Raw genomic sequence first — 22,190 nt, forward strand, 5'->3', positions numbered from 1 at the left:
GTTTCACAACACTAAGGAAGCTCTTGGACTCAAGCTATGGAGGAAGGAGTGAAGACAACACAAGTGATGATGGAGCTAATTGGTCAACAAATCACTTGGAAGGAGCTTCTTCATTGGTTGAATGTCCCTAATCAAGCTTCATTTGTACAAATTACACTTGGATCTTAACCTCACTCCTAATCACTCTCTTTCCTATATAAAGAAGCCTTCCCCTTTGTAATTTGAAGCCTCCCTCAGCCCATTGAGCCTTTGTATCACTCACCATGAGCCCATAAGCTCATTCATTCACTCTATTTTTGCACATCCTAAAGTGCAAATTGTTTCATGCTAGTAACCTCTCCTCCTCTTACTTATGTTAATTAAGAGAAATGTTTTATATGCGTGTGAGAGTGCTTGATGTGATCTTGGCTAATCCTTGAGTGATTGTTTGGTAATCTATATGCTATTTGTGTTGGGAGTGTTTGAAGTCATCCATTCCTTGTACTGTAAGCGTAACAAGTCTGTAGTTGGTACCCGACAATTTTTGGCCATTGAAATTGTTCATGATCTTGTGTGCTCCCAATGGTTTAATGAACGGATGCGACCATCACCTAGGGACTTTGTCACGACACATCATTAGAAATTAGGCACCATATTCTCCACATGTGAAATGTCTCAGAAATTATCGGATACTAAGTACAAACTTGTTACGCTTACAAGTGCTCTGATACCAACGTGAAACCGCGAGGGACTGGACCATGCAACTCTCCACCCAACCATCCCATATTTGGACTCTTAGTCTCTAAATATAGCGCCCGTTAATCGCATATCCGTCCTGGCCCTTGACTTGACAATAAGCCTTTCGATGACCATCCTTGTGGCTACGATCCCCTCCATGTTTTTCATGCGCTCTAGCGTGCTCTCTTCATCTTTCATACCTTTTCTCATCGACCATGTTATTGCAATCTCCACCATCGTGTCGATCATGTCTATGAGATTTCCATCATCATCTCATCTACGACTTTTGCCAACGGCCACATTTACATCGACTACCAACCATCACTTTCGTGTTGCGATAAGGCTCGTGTTCATGTTGGTGAAAGTGACTCCTATACTATTGGTGTTCAGTTGTTGCGATTGATCGTGGTCGCGTTGGTGCAATTAGAAACTCTACCTATCTCAAAGTTGCTCGTTGTCATCGTGCTTATAGTAACATTGAAAACAAGTCCTCTAGAGAGGTTTTCATTCACCAAGAAAGCACATCGTTAACTCACGAGCAACGGCTTTTATTTGCATTATCGCGTCTTGATTGTGCTCCTAGTATTTCTCACTCCCCTACTATTTTGTTTAATTTCCTTTTTTTAAAACGCCCAATAATCCATGGTGATGTGGGTCACAGAGTTTCCTCCTTTCATCCAAGCAATCATGGCAATGAGCTAATGATCTGAACGTGTGGCTCTTCCACAAAAAAGAGTTGGTTAGTACCCCCAAGATGCTAAATTAAGGGGAGCACAATATCCAAATGCCTTGAGGATGCAAGCTGCAGGTTGAAAACTCTTCTATGGGCTCCAGGAATTGGAGCTTAGCCTGGAGGTGCAGTGGGAACCACGCTCGCCCAAAAACTAATAAGAGACGAACAGGGTCAAAACAACGAGACAAGATCGTGACTGGAGGATTAGCAGTACAACAGGCCGCGGCCCCACGCTCTCCGTCTCTCTCTCCCTCTCTCTCTCACACACGACAGTGCTGGCACACCATGGTTGCAACAATGATGACCCACCTCTTTCTTTTGTACCCACTTCCTTTCCCGATGGCTAAAGCAGAGCCTCCCAAGGTCCCAATTCCCTCGACACAAATTAACTACTTATTTACAGGTACCGCGTGCTCATTATCTCCCGCGCAATACACACCTTCCTCTCCTGTCTCTCTCTCTCTCTCTCACACACACACACACTCAATGGGGTGCATCAATTTTGCATCCACGGTAGCGGAAATGGCAGCATTCTTGTGCAGACCCTTTAACTCTATCGTCACAGACGTGGTGGGCTTATTCTACGATGCATCGATCTATGAGCGGCGGCAATATCGTTACGTCAAGGTAAAACAAGCTCTACTAAAGCAAAGACTCCAGCCAAGTCAATTTTTTATGACCTTTCATGCCCATTTCCTCTGTTCTAACAAGCTACATTGCTTTGATTTGCAGCCAATTAGGTACGACAGACCGTCTTTCTTGTTAGGAGGGTACTGATGGCATGAACGCATTGTTATTTTGCTAGTTTGAGGCCATTTTCACTCCTGGACGACTCATTCCAGGATCTCTTGTAACATCTCTGCACATGCTCAAGGATATAACACCAGATGCATCCGGTCACTCTCCATGAAAGTGCCCACTACCTGTTCTTCACTCACACCCCCATTCACACAAACACTATCGCCATTTCATGGTGTAAAGAGTTGCACATATGAGTGCAGACTCTTTGTCATTCATCATGTAAAAAGCTTCAAAGAATTCAGTCTTCTTCCTGTTCATTTCCTTCAGCTGCGGCACACGAGTAGATCTAGATCTTAAGTCGCTTTTCTCCAACAATTGTGTACAGTCTTCTTTCAAACAAATTCTGCTCATGGTATTTTCAGAGTTGTGGAAATCCTGTCTTTGTCGCTAGTTGAAATCGCAGTATGACTTTAACCATAAATTTCAATTTCAACAGCGGCACAAAGGGTTGATGTTTTATGAAGGGTTGATGTTTTATGAGTGACTTTGCGATGAAGTTTTACACGGATTTCCAGTTTCCTGCTTCATTGGCATCAGATAATTACTCAAAGACTATTAACATTTGCATACATAAATATTCTTTTCTAAACATAACCATTTCTACAAGGTAAGAAGTCCAACCAATGTATTATCCAAAGGTTGACGCGTTGTTAGTGAGTATCAGGAGGGAGTATGCTGCAATATATAATGGTCTCTTTCAAAGTTGCTATTTTTATGTTAGGAAATATGCCTTTCCAACAAAATTCTGTTACTGGCTAATGTGAACCTTCTCACAAAACTGCTTCTTCTACCTTTAAGCTTCATAAACTGAAATTGGCTTCCTTTTAAGTCAGACTTTCTGTTATACATCCCTCAAATGTCAGTACAAAGCAAGCACCACTTTCTTCCAAAACACTATGCCAGAGTTGGGGGATGTTGATATCGCACCAGGTACGCTGTCTTCAAATACATGACAAACCACACAAGAAAGTAGGCAAAAAAGTGAACAATACATAGGCAGAAGTACCTGCATCGAAAATATGCAAAAGTTTCAGCCTTCCTTTCTGCATAATTGGCATTACCACAAGCAACATATACTGATCATGTAGAACATACCAAAGAGGTGCAAGATTAACTGAAACATCGAGGAATGAATATGGCCATCTGAAAATTTAATAAAACCAAAGAAAAAATAGTACATTAGCTTACCCAATTCCAATACAAATGAGAGAAAAACCCTGGTAGAGCGCATATAGAAGGAAAATTAAGCAGCCTAGGCGATACTATGAGTGATGAAAAGCGATGTTAGCCTTCGCAATCTTTTTCTCTATATTGCTCATATGACATATAGCCGATTCCAAGACAAACCCACAGCCCATCTGGGCATGTTTAGCAAGCAATTAGTCCATACTCCTAGAATGTTTTCATGTAGCCCTTGAAATTTGTATTCCAAAGCTCTAAGCCATTGCTAACCGCCATGGTCATTTTCGCATGTTACAAGCACATGTAGGGACTTCAAGACACACAAGCAACACTCGCTTGTGTTTGCAACTACAAGTTATCTTGTGTGTGTGTGTCGGCTGTGTGTGTGTTTTGTTGTTGGAGAAGAGACTTACTGCTTTTCCCCCAGAGCATGAATTATCCAAGTAAAGAAGATGAAAACTGCCGTATATAGGAAGAAGTATGCCCCTCTAAACCAAAAGAATACCTGCATTTTTACCCAACACAAGCACACACAGACAAAGCATGAGGCAAAAGCTTCTCTAATCTCCATCCTAAAAACCACCATTGTTGACAAAGAGAAACTTCACCATGTTGTTCAAAGCCACCTCTATGATTAACAAAATGAAGTTCACGCCATGCATACTCATCGTTACCTGAAAATCAAACTCTGATTAGAGACACTTAAGCAGTGCTATTCGCAAATAAATAATCAGATTCCTATAATACAAATACGTTCAAAAGTGATGCATTGCGTTTAGAGACAGTGTCTTCTTACTATAAAATCCCTGAGCATAGACATCTTACACACCTTCTAAGCCTTTGATTATATACAGAAAGGAGAATGAGACAGAGCTCAACATTGAACTAAAAATTGAAGCATTATATATCCACTCAACGTTGCACTAAAGATTGAAGCATTATGTAGCCTGTAATTGTAAGGAAGACTTAACAAAGAAGAACATGACCACGATATGCACACTTATCTCCCTTTAAGCTTTCTTCCACGGGAGAAGGTGGTGATATGCACACCTATCTCCCTTTACCTCTACAACCAGCTTTCCTCCACGAGAGAAGGTGGTGAAGACAATGCACTGCAAAGTCTGCAATTGCAACATATAACTACCACAACTACTGAAACTGCACTTTATTAACTAGATAAAATTCTGGATGTGCTTGATGAAGTACTAAAGGTACCTTCCAATCTTTGTTTCAAGCAACAGTAACAATCCAGTTGTAATGGTAAAAAGGTAGGTCTGTCTCTACATGTCAGGCTAAAATAATGATACAAAAAAGCTTAGCCAGTGAAAACCTGCTACAAATACTTTGCAAGTCAAAAAAAAACAATCTCTAGTTTTCAAGAATAGAGAAAAAGCAATGGTAAATTATTATAGAACAGTCCCTGAAAAATGACATAAGATGAGGTGACATCACCACAACAAATCTGCAAACAGGCCTTAAAATATTGCATACATTCTTCTAGCATCAAAGCACTCATTCTCGATTGAAGGGAAGCGAAATCAGAATGCAAACACGGGAAACATAGGAACATTCACACTATCTGCTCACATGGATCAATGGAACTAGTTAGCACATTGTGCCGTCATGATTTTGTATGTGGAGATATATCTCCAAAAACCATATCCACGATGAGAGAAAAAGTTAAGAAAAATCGTACACATATCCCTCCACTCTTACAAATAGGATGGTAACAGGGCAAAAAATTAGACCCCTTCAAGGATTTGTGTTAAGTGTAGATGGGTTGGCAAATATGTCTTATCCACAATCCTGTAAGTACAGGATTTGAGGTGAACATTCTAATATTTATACAAAATGGCATATTAAAGAGTATTTTTGGCGAATTTCTCTCTCAAAACCACCAAAATTTGGAATTTTGGACTAATTTTCAACAAATGATTTTTGTAAAATAGCCAAACGATCCTAAAGTCCCTTGAAAACAAGCCATTGGGCTATAAATAGCCCCTAATTTTTCCTTGGATGGTAAGCTCAATTCAAAAGATCAACAACCTCCCCCAATCTATTTAGGTAATGATGCCTTAAAAAGTGATTAAACCCCCACCACTTCCAAATTCTCTCTGCTCGATTCAGAAGAATGGGCAAATATTTCAATTCATAGCAAAGAATGTAATCTTTATGAGAGTAACATACAAGATTGAGTCTTCAAAATGATATTCCACTTCATTCCTTTCGAATATAAAATCTGAAGCAAAAGTCAACAAAGAATTCAAGCATTATGGCTATCTCAATAGTCTTTCACCTTGGAATGAAGTGAGCTTAACTACTAAGTAGATTGAAATTTTCCAAATTCCACTTTTTACTCGCAGATATGATGGGTAATTGCCTTAAAAGGCATCTCTATATTCAAGTGATCTTCAAGATAGTCCAATCCTTGAAAATCTGGGTTTATTCAGGTTTGAACAACTAGAACTTGCCTTCTGCGTTGCATCTAGACCAACCAAATAATAGCAATAGAACTTCCTTGCAATGATCCTTCAAGTCTTAACATACTTCCAATGCTAGTGAGCTTTGGAAAGCCCTTGGTTGATATGCAATCAAGACTAAAACTTGTCAAAATCTGGCCAAACTACATTTTTTAATCAAAGCACCTATATCTTTGTTCTCCATCACTGTTTACTTCTTTTGAGTACTGACCTCTCAATTGCTTCAAGTTTTAATAACCAAAGCTTCTTTCTTATCTACTTTAAAACACACACACACACACACACACACAAAAAGATTCCTCAATATCATTCCTCTTGCTTCATTACAATACAATGACAACAAGCACCTTAGCGCCATCGTCTACCCGGTGGGTCATATCATGCAAGAAGATAAAGTAAAGATAAAGATTTAAAAGAAAAAAGATAAAGAGAGAGAGAGAGAGAGAGAGAGAGAGAGAGAACATGGAGGCTAGGGTTGAAAGGTGGTTGAAGAAGCCATGCTAATCGGGAGAGAGGACAAAAGCAAAAGGAATATGAGGAGGTGTAACACACATAGCCTGAGTGTCCGAAAGAAGCAGCAAATGGTGGGCAGGATGCACACCCAAGAAGAATGGAAAGTGTAGTATTTGTGTTGATTATATATAATCCTTTAAATGCAGCCGTGAACTCGGATCCATACCCTCTTCCTTCCATAAATGGCATGCTAAATTCTATTGCAAGTAATGAAAGGTTTAGACTAATAGGGCAGGGAAAACCTTCACTCATACATTCAAAAGTTTGCTTCTTTATCCCAAGAAGTTCAAAGAGGTATTGTTGATCATCTCACACTTGTGCTAGGGCACAATCTATGTTAGGGGTTTCGCTTGGGCTGGTAGAGTCCCACATTTTATCAATGATTGAGGCAATCAAAAAGTTGATGTTATCAAAAATTAAGGGAGACCATGAGTACACCATAGGGTTGGCAGATGGTTACAACAAAACAATGTAGACATTGTCGAGCTAGGAGAACCTCTAGCCATGCAACGCTATCAGGCTGCCAAGAGGGCGAACACCATCAAGCTAGCTAATTTGGTATTGGATACTCACAGATTATAATGTTGCAAGCCTTGCTTCAAATTGAAGAGCAATAACTACTATGAGGTAGATGGAACAATGTGAGTCAAATGGAGACTTATTATGTGAACCATACATTGATCTCTATGATCAAAAAGGATAGGGAGCCCCTTCCTATTCTAGAGGCCCTTTCACAGCTAAAGTGGAAGGAGGCTACACAAGTTACGTTTATTCCATTGAGAAAAATGGCACATGGCAATTGGTTCCAAGATCAAAGAAGCAAAAGGCTTTCCAAACACCTCAAAGCCAACTATGGAGATATCTTTGCACTAACTACACATACGGCCACTATTTGAACGGTTCTTCCTCTCTCACCACATATTAAATGATTTATACATAAGGTCCAGAACACGAGACAAGGTTTAAAAAGTTGCACAAGACCCTAGACCGATGGAGCAAGCTTCTTATGCTTAGTACCTAAAGATTGATGCTTGTTTCCTATTGCATGGCCTCTACCATTCTTCTACAAACCCAGCCATCTAGACTCTTTAAGAAGGTGGACCAATGTGCTAGTGATCCTCTATGTGGATGTTCTAGTTATTGCAGATAACTAGATGGAGCATAAAAACAAAACAGACAATATGTTTCTCTTTCAACAACAGCAATAAGTCACAGCTATTGGAGTCCTCAAATATGACCAACTATGAACTTACCTCTACTCCGATGGATCCCAACACCCATGGAATGACCCTTCAATCAAGGTTGCCCACATTCGACAGATGCACCCCTACGGTCTAATCTACACGCAGGTCCGAACATTTATATTAAACATCCAATCAGTTTGATCATTGACTGACAAGATATAGTTTAGGTCCATTTGGACCTTTCAACTTTGATATCCTCAACTTCATGTTTAAACTCTCTTTCTTTCATCGAAAGTATCGTACTTAGTCTCATTTAGTACACTTTTAACATCCGCCGATATTAGTAGCATCAAATCCTTGGACATGTCAACCCTTAACTACTATCACTAAGTTACTCACCACCCATTTTGATCTCAACTTGCAAGTGGAATATCTTAGCACTCCAAATCTTGCCATAATATCAACTTGGAGACATTGGACATCTAGTAAACTTATGGAGATAAGTACTCCACGTTACTCCTCGAGGGAAATAATTCTCACTAGGACAAAACAAAAATTAAGACATACGACAATCAACTAGAGGTTACATGTTTGCTCTAGGGGAGCAAACCATAGTTACAGGGAATGGCCATTTCAAGGTTCCATTCCTCGTTCTCATTCCAACTTCTCGTTTCAAATCTCCATTCTATGTTATGGACGTGAGTGCTAGTAACAAAGAATAGCAATTTACACATATTCCTGCTCCCTGTTTTGATTTACATTTGAAGCAAATGCAACCTACTCTACCCTTCTCTTCCTCAAAAACAAAGCATCGTGCAACTTATGTTACTACATGTAAATTAGCTTAATTCAGGTAGATCCTTTTGAAGATGGAATTTCCACACCAAACGACTATAATTTACTCAAACAACCAAAATTATATCACTTTTGTAAGAAATCTAGAGTTTCATGCCACGCCAAAGCACTTATCATATAAAGACATAATATCATGCACTTTGCTCATGATAAGATGTTGGATGGTGGTCCAAAGGAGCTGGCTTGGTTGGTTGAGGACTCATGTTGCTACAAAAAAAAAGATGTAGGATAGTGCCATACTTGCAAAAGTTTATGCTCCAACAGTTTCACATATGTCTTTTGCAAACCATTTCTCAAGGGCATCCGAGACCCTTCACTCCAGCTCTCTTGACTTGGTTCCACGACCAAAAGCTGAGAGAATATACAAACATAGTGACAAGGAAACGACATTTCAAGGGCTTGAATGTACAGATAATTGTTTCCTATCCTGAGAATGGTCCAAACGTGTGGAAACAGGCTAGAGAGTAAAGAAGTAAAAACAATAAAATTGCCACATATGGGTTTGGTGTATCCATGACCTACGGTAATAAGTGCCCACTACCATGTGCAAAGAGAAATGAGAGAGAGAGAGAGAGAGAGAGAGAGAGAGAGAGAGAGAGAGAGGGGAATTTTGATGCAAAAGCACTCTTGACATGGAGGGATAAATAAATATACGGAAAATTACCAAAATACCCCTCTAATTTGTGGAAATACCCAAAATACCCCTCAAATTTCAAAAATTCCCAGAATACCATTGTATCTATTTTGGTTGGATCATTCACAATTCCCTAATCTTTTTTCCTTTTTTACAATTGATATTCGTTTTTGACTGCTTAGCATGTAATTTGTCACAAATTACCTCCCAAAAAAAGGTAATTATGTCTAAAAATAATGAAGCTTAAAGCCTATCTTGTATAGATAGACAGTCAGTCTTCTTATGAAAAACTTCAAATTTTTATATCTTCGAAGAAATTTATTCTCACGACCAAGGGTATTTTGGGAATTTTGGAAAGTTGGAAGGGCAGTTTGGGAATTTATGACAAAATATCGGGGTATTTTGGGAATGTTTGAAATTTGAGGGGTATTTTGGGAATTTCCACAAATTAGAGGGGTTTTTTGGTAAATTTTCCATAAATATATAGGGGGGGAGTGGAAGGACCACTAGGTATCCACTAGTGGCTCTAGTACCTCCGAGAGGTACATCAAGGAGTGAGGATAGTTTTGTCGTTGTGCCTAACTGTATGCGACATAACCACACCTCCTTGAACTTGATTGGCCATGTATTTCCCAACCCAAAAAGCTGAAAGAAGCTAGACCCTTGTCCTAGGTGTTCAAGGGTCAACACTCATAGTAACAAGGGACGTGAAAAGGGAACGGGGAACAGCATGGATTGACATTCCCTTTGTCTATATAGTCACATAGAATGAGGATCAAAACTACAATGGGAACAAGGAATGTGTGCAACAGACATCATAGGTTTTCTCTCTTGCAAATCCGGGCTACTCAAGGACATCTATGGCAAGTAGATGACTATCCAAATTTGAAGAGGGCTGTCATCACCAATTGCTGCTTAATGCTTCATTGAATTCACCTTTTCAAATTGACACTTTGACAACTCAATCCTTAGAATATCCCTCACGAAACAAGGAAAAAATTTCCATGTATTTCATAATCACAAGTTTCCTAAATCGAGTCAAACTTTGCGTGATTCAATTCTGGTGGAGGTGGATAGATGGACTAAAATTGCTCTACCATGAGATATCATTCTCATTCCCTCTAGGATTGGGTAGAGAGCTAAGCCTCACTCCCTCCACTTATAGCCTGACAATGAGATGCCATGCTCATTGCCTCTAGGATTGGGTGGAGAGCCAAGCCTCACTCCCTCTCGTACGTAGGCAATCCCCTACTTCTAGCCCAATATGAGAAGTCATTTCCTCGAGGATTGGGTGGAGAGCCAAGCCTTGCTCCCTCTTGCGATGCAAGGGCCCAATAATGAGAAGTCATTCCCTCTAGGATTGGGTGCAGAGCCAAGTCCATAGCAACCACGGTACGAGACTGGACGTTTAATACACAGTGTATAATACGCATACTAGACGTATTTTTGAGAATCAAAAATAAAATACATCGACTTGTTTAATTATGATACTTTAATAAGGACAAATGAAGCCAGTCATGCACCTCCTCAATGACTCTTCAATGTTTAATCATAGCATACATAAACAAGCACCAAGAAGCTCTAAAACACACTTGATAAACTAGCAAAAGACACTAGAATAGAGTACGTTATGAGCAAAAAAACAGTAGAATAGAAAACGCTATGGGACGTATGTACGTTTCAATACAGGACGTCCCATGTTATAAATAAAGTACGCGTATTATCGCTGCTATGGCCAAGCCTCACTCCCTCTTGCGATGCAAGGCTGTGATGGTGTGTAGTGTGTTGAGTACTATACTACTTAAGTCTGACACACCCTTGAGGCAATTAAATTGTAACCAGATTTATGCATTGAAATAATTGAAATGAATTGCCTGCATTGCCTACTTTTAACTCTCTCCATTGTGTGCATTTAAAAATGGTACTACACTTGCATGTAAACTCTTCAAAACAGAGTCAGGGCTATTTATTGAACATGGATAGGCATCTAGCTTTCATCTTTTACTACCACATGAAATCTTCAGGAGAGACTTGGCAAGGCTTGGAAGGAACAACTCAAAGGCTGTTGAAGGAGCATAAGGCTTGGCTTAGGTCTGCACATTGCTGCCAATCTCCTGTGATGAACTAATATTAGCGGAGGTCTTGGTTGGGTGAGGATGTAAGCTGGAACAAAGAGGAAGATAGTGCTTATCTAGCAAATATGCAACCTTGCACAGGGCAATAGCAAAAACGCAAGACAAAGAAAAATCCCTGCCCAACCAAAACACAATCGCCATCTTTGGCAAAATCACCTGTGGCCAGTGACTGACCAAAACAGAGTTTGAAAAGTTTTTTACCGGCTAAGATCGGCTAGATTTTGAGCTTGCCTTGACGGTAAAATTTGACAAGTTTAGTGTAAATACCAGCAAATTCTTCAAAACCGGGAAAGTTTTAAGTATGCCTTTTTCTCTATGGTAAGTAAAAATCCGGTAAAAATGTTTTATGCAAGCCCTGCCAGTAGTCATCTTCTGATTATCGAGCAAGAGGTCGACTTTGCAAGCCACAATTCTCTCCACGATTAATAATTATCAACCAATCATGCATACTAAGAAAATCATGCACCCATCCCACTCATAAAATCACTGTCTTTGTAGAATAAATAAGAGAGAGAAACTATCCAACAATCATGTAATCAGATTTACACTTGCTGCATCAATACTCACACTTGAAATACTTAAAAGAAACATAAATGTTTTGACTCACCACATCGACAAAGCTATAATTTGGAAAAATGCAGGTCCAGTAAACCACATCCGTGACAAAGACAGACCCAAGAGCAACCTGAAAACACCGAAGTGCACATTATCATGAGAAACATGCCACTTTACACGACCAGGTCGGTAATAGCATTTAGTATACTTCTTACTTGATACAAAATCTGCAATACACGGCCATCCACATCCGCTGCCTCTGACGGATCCAAATAGGGACTTACAGTACTTGCCTCTCCACCAGCACCTTCCTCTTCATCAGTTCGAGGGTATCCACTAAGTAGTTGCGTATTATGTGAGAGCATGTTGCTTTGGTCTAACTGTTGATGACGACGAGTCTCCTTCAGCGAGGAACAAATGGCAACCTGCCTCAAAACAGCAATAATAACAAAATTTACCATTTCCGGCAAAAGACAAGCATAAATATGGTGCATTGATGTCCTCATATTACATATAGTGCATAAATATCCCTTCATTGATACAAGCTATTGACACAACCTCAGAAAAACTTTGATGGCACATCATTAAAACTGCCAACAGGGAAAGACTCCAAGCCCTCTTATCATAAGTCGTTAGACACTAGCTTTCCTCGCGCATAGCATATCACAAAAGGTCAGAAAGCTAACCCCAAAGAAGACAATGAGAAGGGTGAAGCTCCATCTGCATCAGACCAATAAAGATGTTTATAAGCACAGGATAAAGCCAAAATGATTTTATTGAACAAAGAGAAGAAGCACATGAAACACATACTGTGTATAGTATTCAAAAATGAAAGGCCCCCACAGCACAATGTCGTAAATCAAGATGGACAAGCAGTAAAGGAAGGCAACAATCCTAAAACCGAGAAGCCATCCATGATGAACATTCGGGTGGCATGTCTTCCACACATGGCTTCTGAGGGTGAAGCCATAGCCAGCTCTTTCATACGCTGAGGCAACCATGATCGACAATAAAACACATACCACAACTACCACAACGCAGAGAGCAAATGGAGAGTAAGCCATGGAGACAATGGGACGCTAGCCGATGTCAAAGCTTGAATGGGCGGACGAGAATTACACCCATCGGCGAGATATATATATTGCTGCTGGGACAACCCAGCTCAAAGGCGCTGGAGTTTCATGAATGGGGACGAGCTTGTAAGCATTCCCGTGAGATTTGCAGTTGCCCTCTCAAGACGCCATAAATCCCTTGTTGGCAGCTCGATTGAAGCATCACCATCAATGAATGGCGCCACACGAACAAGCCAAGATGAGCTGATGCTTTTCTCGAGGAAGCGCGCGAGGATGGATGTAGCGAAGCACGATCAGAGGGCCATAGTGGCCTTGTTCATTTTACCCACCTGTCGAGAGTAGGCGCATATGTTATTAGAATAGCTACCTAGAAGGAGAAAGCATGGCTTGGGACTGGGCCATTGCCGCGTCTTCGGCTCTGCGCAGAGTCCTCGCCCATTCACGCACGTGAAGTGTGTGTCTCATGCACGAGCTTGGGCTCATTTTAAGTGATATGAAGTGAACGGCATTTTATTACCATTCAACCGCCAGAATTTGAAAATCCCCAAATCTGAAAGCCGGAAGCTGAAAGTCATTTTTGGACAAGTTGTATGGGTGGTCACACTATGCATAAGCCTAGATAACTCTCCTATGATGATCACGACGCATGCACCATGTATAGCTAGCTATGCACAGGACAACTATGCAAGAGGGTTTTTGGCAAAGTTTCACCAATATCCCCTCCGTTACTTAATGAGTGCAACAGCCGTAAGCTTTTGATTGTATACGAACCAATGAGAAAGGAGCTTACTCCTATCCGCTTGATATCCACCCAGAATTTCCCACAGCTTGCACACAACAGACCCCCACGTGTTTTTCATCAGCAAAAACTGTTTCATGTGACCATGGCAAGCCGCGTGGTTGACTTGACTAATCATTGTGAGGCCATGTTGGCCTTATCCTTCATCTATAGATAACTTACACTCGTGTGACCATTGCCTAACTTGTTTTGTCTCCCCTAATAGAGCACCCACATGTGTTTTGGCTTTTTAAAGGAAGCCTTACATTAGATTGACATTTAAAATATTATTATTCTAAATATTGAGTGGGCATGCCTTTTCACGTGAACGATTGTATTCTTCTTTTGTTAGTACTACCTTTCGGCAAAATGGGAGGGCGTATGCCGAGAAAGTTTCAACCTGTGTACAATGGAGTACCTTCAAATTCTCAAAGGTATGTTTTTATTCGTCTCCCTCTTTGATCTATACTCTCTCTCTCTCTCTCTCTCTCTCTCTAAAAGTAAAAGGCAATGCTAGCGTCTCTCTCCAAATGCCTTGTTTAGTTTTTCAATGGGGTCTTTTCATTTCATAGCATTATTGCCTTTCTTTCTTTCTTATTTTTGTTGGAAAATAAAAACATGTGCTTCACCCTAGGATAATGATGGAGGGCTTACATATTCTCTAAGCATGCACAAACCCTTAGCATATATAATTCAAGGGGTTTTTTCCCTCTTGTAGATTGTTTACCCTTGACTTTTGTATATAACAAGCATCACCGTTTATTCATTGCATGAGCAACTGCGTTCTCTCCTCGAGCCACCTTGCTAGACACATGCCCTTTTAAAATGTGTCCACTTGTATCTATTTCCTCTCTCGACCTTTTTGTATATATGTCACATCCACTTATGCCTTTTGGGCTTACTCCTACAGTTATCACTCATTGGGTCTTACATTATATCCCATCATGTACTTACATTATCATTAAGTTATTGTCATCCTTCTCTATTGTGTAAACATAATTGCAATTATGTTTTGTGTGCTTATTATTGATAATTAATCATGCCTTGATCTCAATCTATATTGCTAACATGGTAACAGGGCCTATTAGCTCAATGAGCACACGATCCTAATCTTCCATTTGTGCTTTTAATAATAAAAGCAATCAAACTCTAGGTAATTACTGATAAATTACAACTCCTTAAAAACGGCGAAATCTTTAAAAAAATCAGCATCTTTGAGCACCTTTAGAGGATATTGAAATTAACAATGATGATGTAGTTGAAGGGTTTCATTCAATTGCAATGCCTGAGCTTAGGGCTCAAATTGGAGAGATATGGGATGTGCATGGTGCTAACATGCAGGTGGGCTTTACAAGAGGAGTATTTTCATAATTATTCTCATAGGGTAATCAAACAAGCTTTTATGAAGTGGGTGCAAAAGAAAAATAACGGCTTATCTGCATGAGAACTTCTACGAGAATTGATAAGAAAATTGAATAGCTATTTACTGTGAAGCAATGGACAATGAAGCCAAAACGGATAGAGCTTTTTGTCCAAGTTGTTGATCCATGACTCAAAAGAGCTTGGTGCAACTACTTGAAGATCCAACGGGTGAGTTCAGTTTAACATTTGATTAAACCCAAACTAGAGGAGCTGGTTCACAACAAACTAAACAAATATAATAAATAAATTTGAATATAAAAGCTATCAAACTTGAAGGATTAACTGCATACGGTTCTGCATCAAAGCCCATGCAACATCCTCCATGTAGAGTGTGGGATGATCAATGCATGTGGTGTGATAGTTTGGATCATCCACGTAAAGTTTGTGAAGATTTTAATGAAGCTTACAAGAAAAATGTGGTTTTTTGCTCATTTCTGGAAGAGAGGAAGATCCATCTCAAGGCAACTGGGAAGCATCTTTGCTTAAAGTTTGATAAAGGTGGTATGAAAAAGCTATCGGAGGACATGCAACGTAATTTGCTCTTGTTGAAGCAGCTACATATGGATTATAGGTATATGGCAAGGAAGATGATAAAAGTGTAAGAGCGAAGGGCAATTTATGGCCTCATGCTTTGAAAATAGAAGAATTAAGCAAGGTGGCTCATGGTAAGCTACACTAAGTAGGGATTGCATTCGAGAAACTACAAGGTCGTTTGATCCAATGGACTCTCTTTTTGTAGACGCATTTATTGCTAAATCTCAGGCTAATGAATCTATACTGAAAGAGAAGAAAAAAGGATGAAAACAATGTAGAACGTTCAAAGAGGACTATGAGGTACAATAGTAAGAAAGAAGAGGATTCTTAACCTGAAGTGGTTATGGAGTGCCAAAAGACAAGACATGAAGTAAGCCCAGAGGACCTTCCTATAAATTAAAATCTGACATTGAACTAGCTATAGATTTAAGAAAGGTTTTTGAGGATCATATCCTCAATAGTAAGGTGGAGCTCACATTGGGTTGCATCTTGGGGATTGCCAAGCATCCGTTTCATGAAGAAATTATTGACATCATAAAGAGCCAAAAAGTGAGCAGGAACATGATCCAGTAGAGAGCCAAATGAGTTGCCATATTGACTCAATATTGGATGCTTATGGAGAAGAAATTGAAAATGAAGAGTCAGAAGTTGTGGTGGTTTCAAATCCAATTACACCTGAGGTAAGCCATGTTCATTTCAATGAAGATGAGAATGAGGAAATTGAGCCCAAGAGCTACTTTTCAAGAACTCATTGGACTAGAGGAGTGGTGAAGACTATTGTGAAGCTTGGCAACATTGAAGTGGCAAAAAGTTTGCACCAAAAGGAGAAGTGGCTTATTAATGTGGACCGTGGTTGGAGGATTTGAGTTGCCAATATGTTAAGGTGATCTTTTATGGTGCATGTGCAAAAGTGAAGGTAACTATTGGGGATATTTGTGATGAACAAAACTATTTTGTACAGGAGAATTCCTCTTATCCACTCATATAGTGACATCCAAGCATTATAATTGTGTGTATGGAAACAAAGGTGTTAGATGATGGCTTAGCCTATGTAAGGATTTGAAGTGAAGATGGTAAAAGAGTTGTTCAAAGTTTTACTATGTGTGTAGATCATGCCATAAATAAAGATAGTTTGCACAATCATTCATTACCAAAGATACGCAAAGATTCAGAGAACACAAGGTTTGCTCAAGATTTTCACAGAGTGCCATTATAAAGCGGGAGCATGGTGATACAGAGAAGGGAAAGTTCTTGACTTTCTCCTTGGGCCTTTTGGGGCTAACATATGAGGGTTCAGTGTCATGGGATGGTGAATTGATCTTTGATGATCAAAGCTCAAATAAAATAAAAGAAGTGGATGATTTGTATGTGTCAAAGGATGCATTTGATGCTACCTTTGATGATGTAGATTAACGAAAATTAAAGACGGTTGGCACATGCAAGAGGATGTGTAGGTTCAAAGAAGGTGGACGTCATGTTGCTGCACTTCCACAATAAGAAAAAGGAATAGGAAATAGAATGTATACCTTCTTGAAGTGTATAGACTATTTGTACATTGATGGGACACACTAGCAGGCAAGGGTAAACACGAATGTATGCCATATGTAGATTTTGGGGGCAATGAGTGTGTTTTTGATGCCTACGATTAGTTGGGATGATCAAAAGTAGCCAACCGTGCAAGTTTATGGGCTGATTATGTACTGCTCGAAGTACTCTCCAAGCTTGTCTTTATGCCTTGTTGATCGGAGTCCGCGGATGAGGAAGTTATTAGCACTTCAATATTTTTAGGGGGTTGGGTATGCAGTTTCTAAGTTGGCTCTGGAATGCATGCTTGGGTGATCAATTTCAATTCTTTAGAATTTTGGTTGATATTCTTTGAGACGAGTTAAAAGCTTAGATTCCATTTGGTCTATTTATGCTCATTTTCAGTAGATATGACTTTTGCGGTTTTTGGGCTTTGTCAAACAAGGAAATGCAATGTGAAGGTGTAAAACTTTGAGGATTGGTAACCAAGATGAATATTCGATTGCGAATGATGATTCTAGAGGTATATTTAGGCTTTACTGCACCCAAATTGGGCTTGAAATGAGAGTTATGGCTAGTTTGATTATCTTAGAAAATAGTTTTTTCGCGGTTTTTGACTTCAAGTGTAGAGGAATTTCCATCTAGCAAGCTAAATTTTTGGAGCTCAATGTGTGAATGAATGGATTCAAACCCTGACAGGCTTTACAAGCCAACAATTGGGCTCTAGGAGAAGGCCCGATGACCAAATGAATATATGCCTTCAATGTGTTTACACGAGGATTTTGGAGGGAGCAGTTGGTAGCCAAGAATCTTTGTGGTGTTGCCACGTGTTTGCAAGGAAGACCCCACATGCACAACTTGGTGGCCAATGTGTGGGGTATATGTAAGGTTTTTCATTGTCATTATAAGCAAGACAAGAGGACTCCTTCCACTTGGTATGAGCTCCCCCATGGCTAGCTATGGTGTGTGCCGGCGACTCTACTGGAGTTGCTTCAGTGGTGTGCAGTGGTGTGGATGGCAGTGGGCAGTCGGCATGTGGCATCCAACAACGGTGTTTTGGGTCTGGCCGATGGTGATTGTTGCACCCCAATGGAGGTTAACCTAGTGGTTCACATGGGCTTGCTCAAGGTCATCAAATGGCAGACATTTTTCTAAAGAAGGAAAAGAGGAAGGCGTTGTTGCCCCCCTTTCCCATGCCCTTTAGGCTAAACAAAGGCTAAAAATAGGATGCATTGCATGGACTTACAAGAATAGAAGGAGGGACATTTTTTTTGGGTTTCTTTTTGTGAATTGTTAGAGGAGAAAGAGGAGAAGTAGTGCTAGAAGAGAAAGGTGAGAAGAAGAAGAAAAAGTGAGGGATCTCTCTCTCTCTCTCTCTCTCTCTCTCAACTTTGGCTTTAGGGGACTAAAAAGGTGGGTGGGATTTCATATTTTTTCTCTAGGTCTCCTATTGAAGGAGAAGCTTAAGAAGATGAGGCACTCTTGAGTGATAACAAGGACAAGGAAGTGGAGCTCAAAGGGTTTTTTGAAGACCTTTTGAGGGAGCGAGGGAAGACAAAGAAGTTAAAGGAAGTGTTGAAGCAAGGGGAAAGACCAAGGAGTGGGAACTTGGAAGAGGAAGAGTACGCCCTCTCTTGCCATTGTCCTTTGCCAATAGCATCAATTCTCTCTCTTTTGCTCGTGATCACAAAGAAGGAAGGGAACACAATTCCCTATTTATGGCTAACCTTTGTAATCGGTTTTTAAAATTTATTTGACAATATAGATTTTGGTGCCAATCATGCAAAGTTTTTTTGTAGTGCATCTCCTCTATCTTTTCCCGCAGCAAGAGGTCTGGGCCTTCTCGACTAGCCTCTTTTCTGGTAGTACCTCTTCTCTCTCTTTTCCCGCAGCAAGAGGCTCGGGCCTTCCCGGCTAACCTCAGAGTCATTATCCAATAAAAAAGAATCCCTTGTCACAAGGGGCGGTATAGGTGGCTATGTGGTGCGGCCTTATTGGGGGTGTTTCCCACACGGGGGAACGAAGGTGCTACAAACATTCTATTGAGGAATGTTCTACCCCTATGAAACTAGGCAAGGGGATAGCCATGGCATCGTGATTGTCCCGCCTGAATTGAGCATGCAGGAAGCATGTTGGGGGGAAACATGTGCTTGGGAAGTGTTGGTTCTCGTGAATTTTGCGTGCAAAGTGATTAAAAAGAAAAACTCCTAAAAATAGGAAATAAAAAACCAAATTTTGCAAACGAGGCATAAGAAGAGTTTTGAAAGTGTTTTTCTTGGGTAGTTTTGGACAAGCAGGTTTTCGGAGGAGAACAAGAATAAGAGGAATGATATTTTTCTTGTGGTGGACATGCATTTCCATGTGTATCGCAGTGGGTACGTATTGTGAGCAAGAAAACAACTTTTGACGAGGAGGGAGAGTGAAGTGTGGAGAGATGCCCCAAAATTATCGACTTCTACTCTTGCTTCTGCTTTTTTATTGTTCTTTTCTCTACTTTTGGAGGGCATTCCCCTTCATTCAAGGTATTGATCTTCATTAGGTTTTAGGGTTTTTGGGAGCTAAGGGTGATACATCGTGAAGAATATGTCCTTGGCAGCGGTTATCTTCTAAAAAGTTTGGAGACTTCTGATTTGGGGGTTTCAAATTTAGGTGCCGACCGACAATGGTGTGTGCAATCAAGTTGCGATTTGGCTTTTCAAGGATCATCAATAGAAAGTTTGTGATGGTTACAAGCTGAAGTTATTTGTTAATTTCTTGTTTCTTACTTTTATTAACCTCAAGATGTGTTCTAAATCTCCATTATCTCTCATAATCAGCCTCTAATATCATCATACTCTATTATCTCTCGTAATCAGCTTGTAATATTCATCATACTCTGTTATTAGCACTCAATTATCTCGATTGGCACTCTAATCACTTGGTTCCTAGCCCTGAGCTAATCTCCATCCACAACCAAAGGCTAGTTGCGTACCTTGTCTCCCCTAGAAAGTAGTGTTCTAACAAATTTAGTGAAGGTGATGCAAATCTAACCAGGGTGAGAAAGTGAAGATGGAGCCACAGATAGGGATGCGGCAAACAACAAAAAATTTCAAAACTTAGACGACATACTTATCCAGAAAGGTACAAAAGATGCCAGATTTTGCAAGAAACGAAGAGGTATAGGAATCAAAGAAAAAGGAATTAGAGGATAATGTGAAAGAAACATTCGATGTTATGCACGCTAAGTGCAATATGTTTGAATGCTATGATCCAATGGGATACTTTACATGCTACGAGACAATGATGCTGAGGCGAGGAGTTTCAAAGGATATTATGATAGAGTCATTTGTGCGGTTCTTTATTCCAAATTTATTTGAACGAGTAGAAGATCTTGCAAGGGAATATGAAAACTATTGGGAGTACTTTGAAGAAGCGTTTTTGCATGCAAGTGACGAGTATATGGCTAAGGATATGAGATACAAAGATGCAAAGGAACAAAGTTATGATAAACTTTGTGAACAATTTTGTGTGACACTAAAAGCAAAAAGATACATGTCTTCTAGCAGACCTAATCTCAAAGATTAATGCTTTGGGGATGACATATAGGTTGGGCCATCAAAAGTCGAAACTGAATGTAAGCAAAGATATTTTAGAGATGCCTAAGGTCAATAGCTACACCAAAAAGTAACTAGAATAATGATGTTAATGAAGATGCACACTGTTCAGTGATCGTGACTTATAGAGGGATACCATGTGTATGGATTGTCTTTAGGTATGTGAAAAATCTTTGAGTCTGATTGAAGATGCTTGATATGATTTGATAGCTGCACATGATACATATGAGCATGAGTAAGAACTTATAGTTGTTAGGTGACTGCATGTGATAATGGTGCAATCAAGAAGAGCATGATATTATTGATGCTTTCCTGTGTGGTTTATATGCATATGTTTCAACATGTGATGATACCCCTACTAATGGCAACAGTTATTTAGAGGGGATGCAGGTACTGTAGAGCGAGGATGGGTTTCCAACCAACACGTGTTTTTTATGAAGTCCAAACAGAGGAATTGTACATAGATACATCTATGTGTACGAATTATGCTCCAGGATTGAGGTTCAAGGGAATCAAGGGAGATTCTACCCCTATGCTTTTGTGTGGAGTTATACAAAGCAAGAATTTAAAGCTTTTTAAAAAGTTGATGATGGTGTGCAAGATTCTATTGTGAGGATGTTGTTGTGCTGCCATGTATCGATGTTGATGGTGTGGATGATGTTACACTAAATACAAGGGTTCTTTGTGATGAATTCCAAATATCAAATGATCTAGGAATGGATTTCCAATAGGTGCATGAAGGTTCCAAAGCTAGAGAGGGTGAATATTGCAAGCTGGCCCCTCTACCAATTTTATTTTATTTTTATAGCTTTCCCTATGATCCTGCAAGGGTTTTGTTTGCATAAAGACAAAGACTGGGTGTTATTTGATAGCTTGTATATAGTATGGCAATATTTGGATGATTATTGATTATACACATTGATGATGTTAATGTGTTGACAGGCACATCAGTATGACAATTTAGTGGTCAGTCAGATCTGTTTTGCTAGTCAGTCGGATGTTGCTGCGTCGGATTCTGGATTACTGTTGAATCAGATACTATTGAGTCTGATATTATCTGAAGTCGGATTTATACTGAGTCGGATTTCTGCTTAGTCAGATATTTGGCCAAGAACTTCTTTTGGGCAGTTACAACTGTTTCGTGTTGGATAATTCATGGGCTTAGAGGACAACTTGGGGAGATGATCTCTCGAGCTGTAAGCCTTTCTTAAAGATGAATACGAGTTCTGAGTTTACCCTAATCTCTCCTCCTTGCTCTATCTGATCTTGTCTCTGTGTTATTCTACTGAGTCTGATTCTTGTATTAAGCCTTATGAGGACTGTTTAGCTTGTTTTTCTTCATGTGTTGTCGAACCCCAACACATTTGGCGATCCTGCTGAGTCTGTCTTTCTGCTGAGTCTGATTCTTGTATTAAGCCTTATGAGGACTGTTTAGCTTGTTTTTCTTCATGTGTTGTCGAACCCCAACACATTTGGC

General features: G+C 39.9%; 1 protein-coding gene and 1 long non-coding RNA gene across 4 annotated transcripts; one reads left to right on the forward strand and one right to left on the reverse strand.

The window, feature by feature from the left end:
* Window positions 1–1,509: 1,509 nt before the first annotated feature.
* Window positions 1,510–2,512, forward strand: LOC147455659 (uncharacterized). Its single transcript, XR_015188403.1, has 2 exons — window positions 1,510–2,077; window positions 2,183–2,512. It is a non-coding gene; the product is annotated as an uncharacterized LOC147455659 (long non-coding RNA).
* Window positions 2,513–2,818: 306 nt separating this feature from the next.
* Window positions 2,819–13,323, reverse strand: LOC147455660 (uncharacterized). Of its 3 annotated transcripts, XM_086514390.1 has the most exons (8): window positions 12,600–13,313; window positions 12,476–12,509; window positions 12,005–12,214; window positions 11,842–11,919; window positions 4,042–4,107; window positions 3,847–3,938; window positions 3,347–3,394; window positions 2,819–3,257 (listed from the first exon to the last, which is right to left on the reverse strand). In XM_086514390.1, exons 1-8 carry the CDS (start codon window positions 12,851–12,853, stop codon window positions 3,146–3,148), a joined length of 894 nt encoding a protein of 297 aa, XP_086370516.1. In that variant the 5' UTR covers window positions 12,854–13,313; the 3' UTR covers window positions 2,819–3,145. The 3 variants fall into 3 exon arrangements, with proteins under 3 accessions (XP_086370516.1, XP_086370518.1, XP_086370517.1); XM_086514392.1 differs by lacking the exon at window positions 12,600–13,313 and having other exon boundaries at window positions 12,348–12,483; XM_086514391.1 differs by lacking the exons at window positions 2,819–3,257; window positions 3,347–3,394; window positions 3,847–3,938; window positions 4,042–4,107 and adding an exon at window positions 8,486–8,816 and having other exon boundaries at window positions 12,600–13,323.
* Window positions 13,324–22,190: the final 8,867 nt, after the last annotated feature.

The sequence above is a fragment of the Adiantum capillus-veneris genome, chromosome 6, assembly GCF_014529385.1.
Source record: "Adiantum capillus-veneris isolate H3 chromosome 6, ASM1452938v2, whole genome shotgun sequence".
In the NCBI taxonomy this organism is placed as follows: Eukaryota; Viridiplantae; Streptophyta; class Polypodiopsida; order Polypodiales; family Pteridaceae; genus Adiantum; species Adiantum capillus-veneris.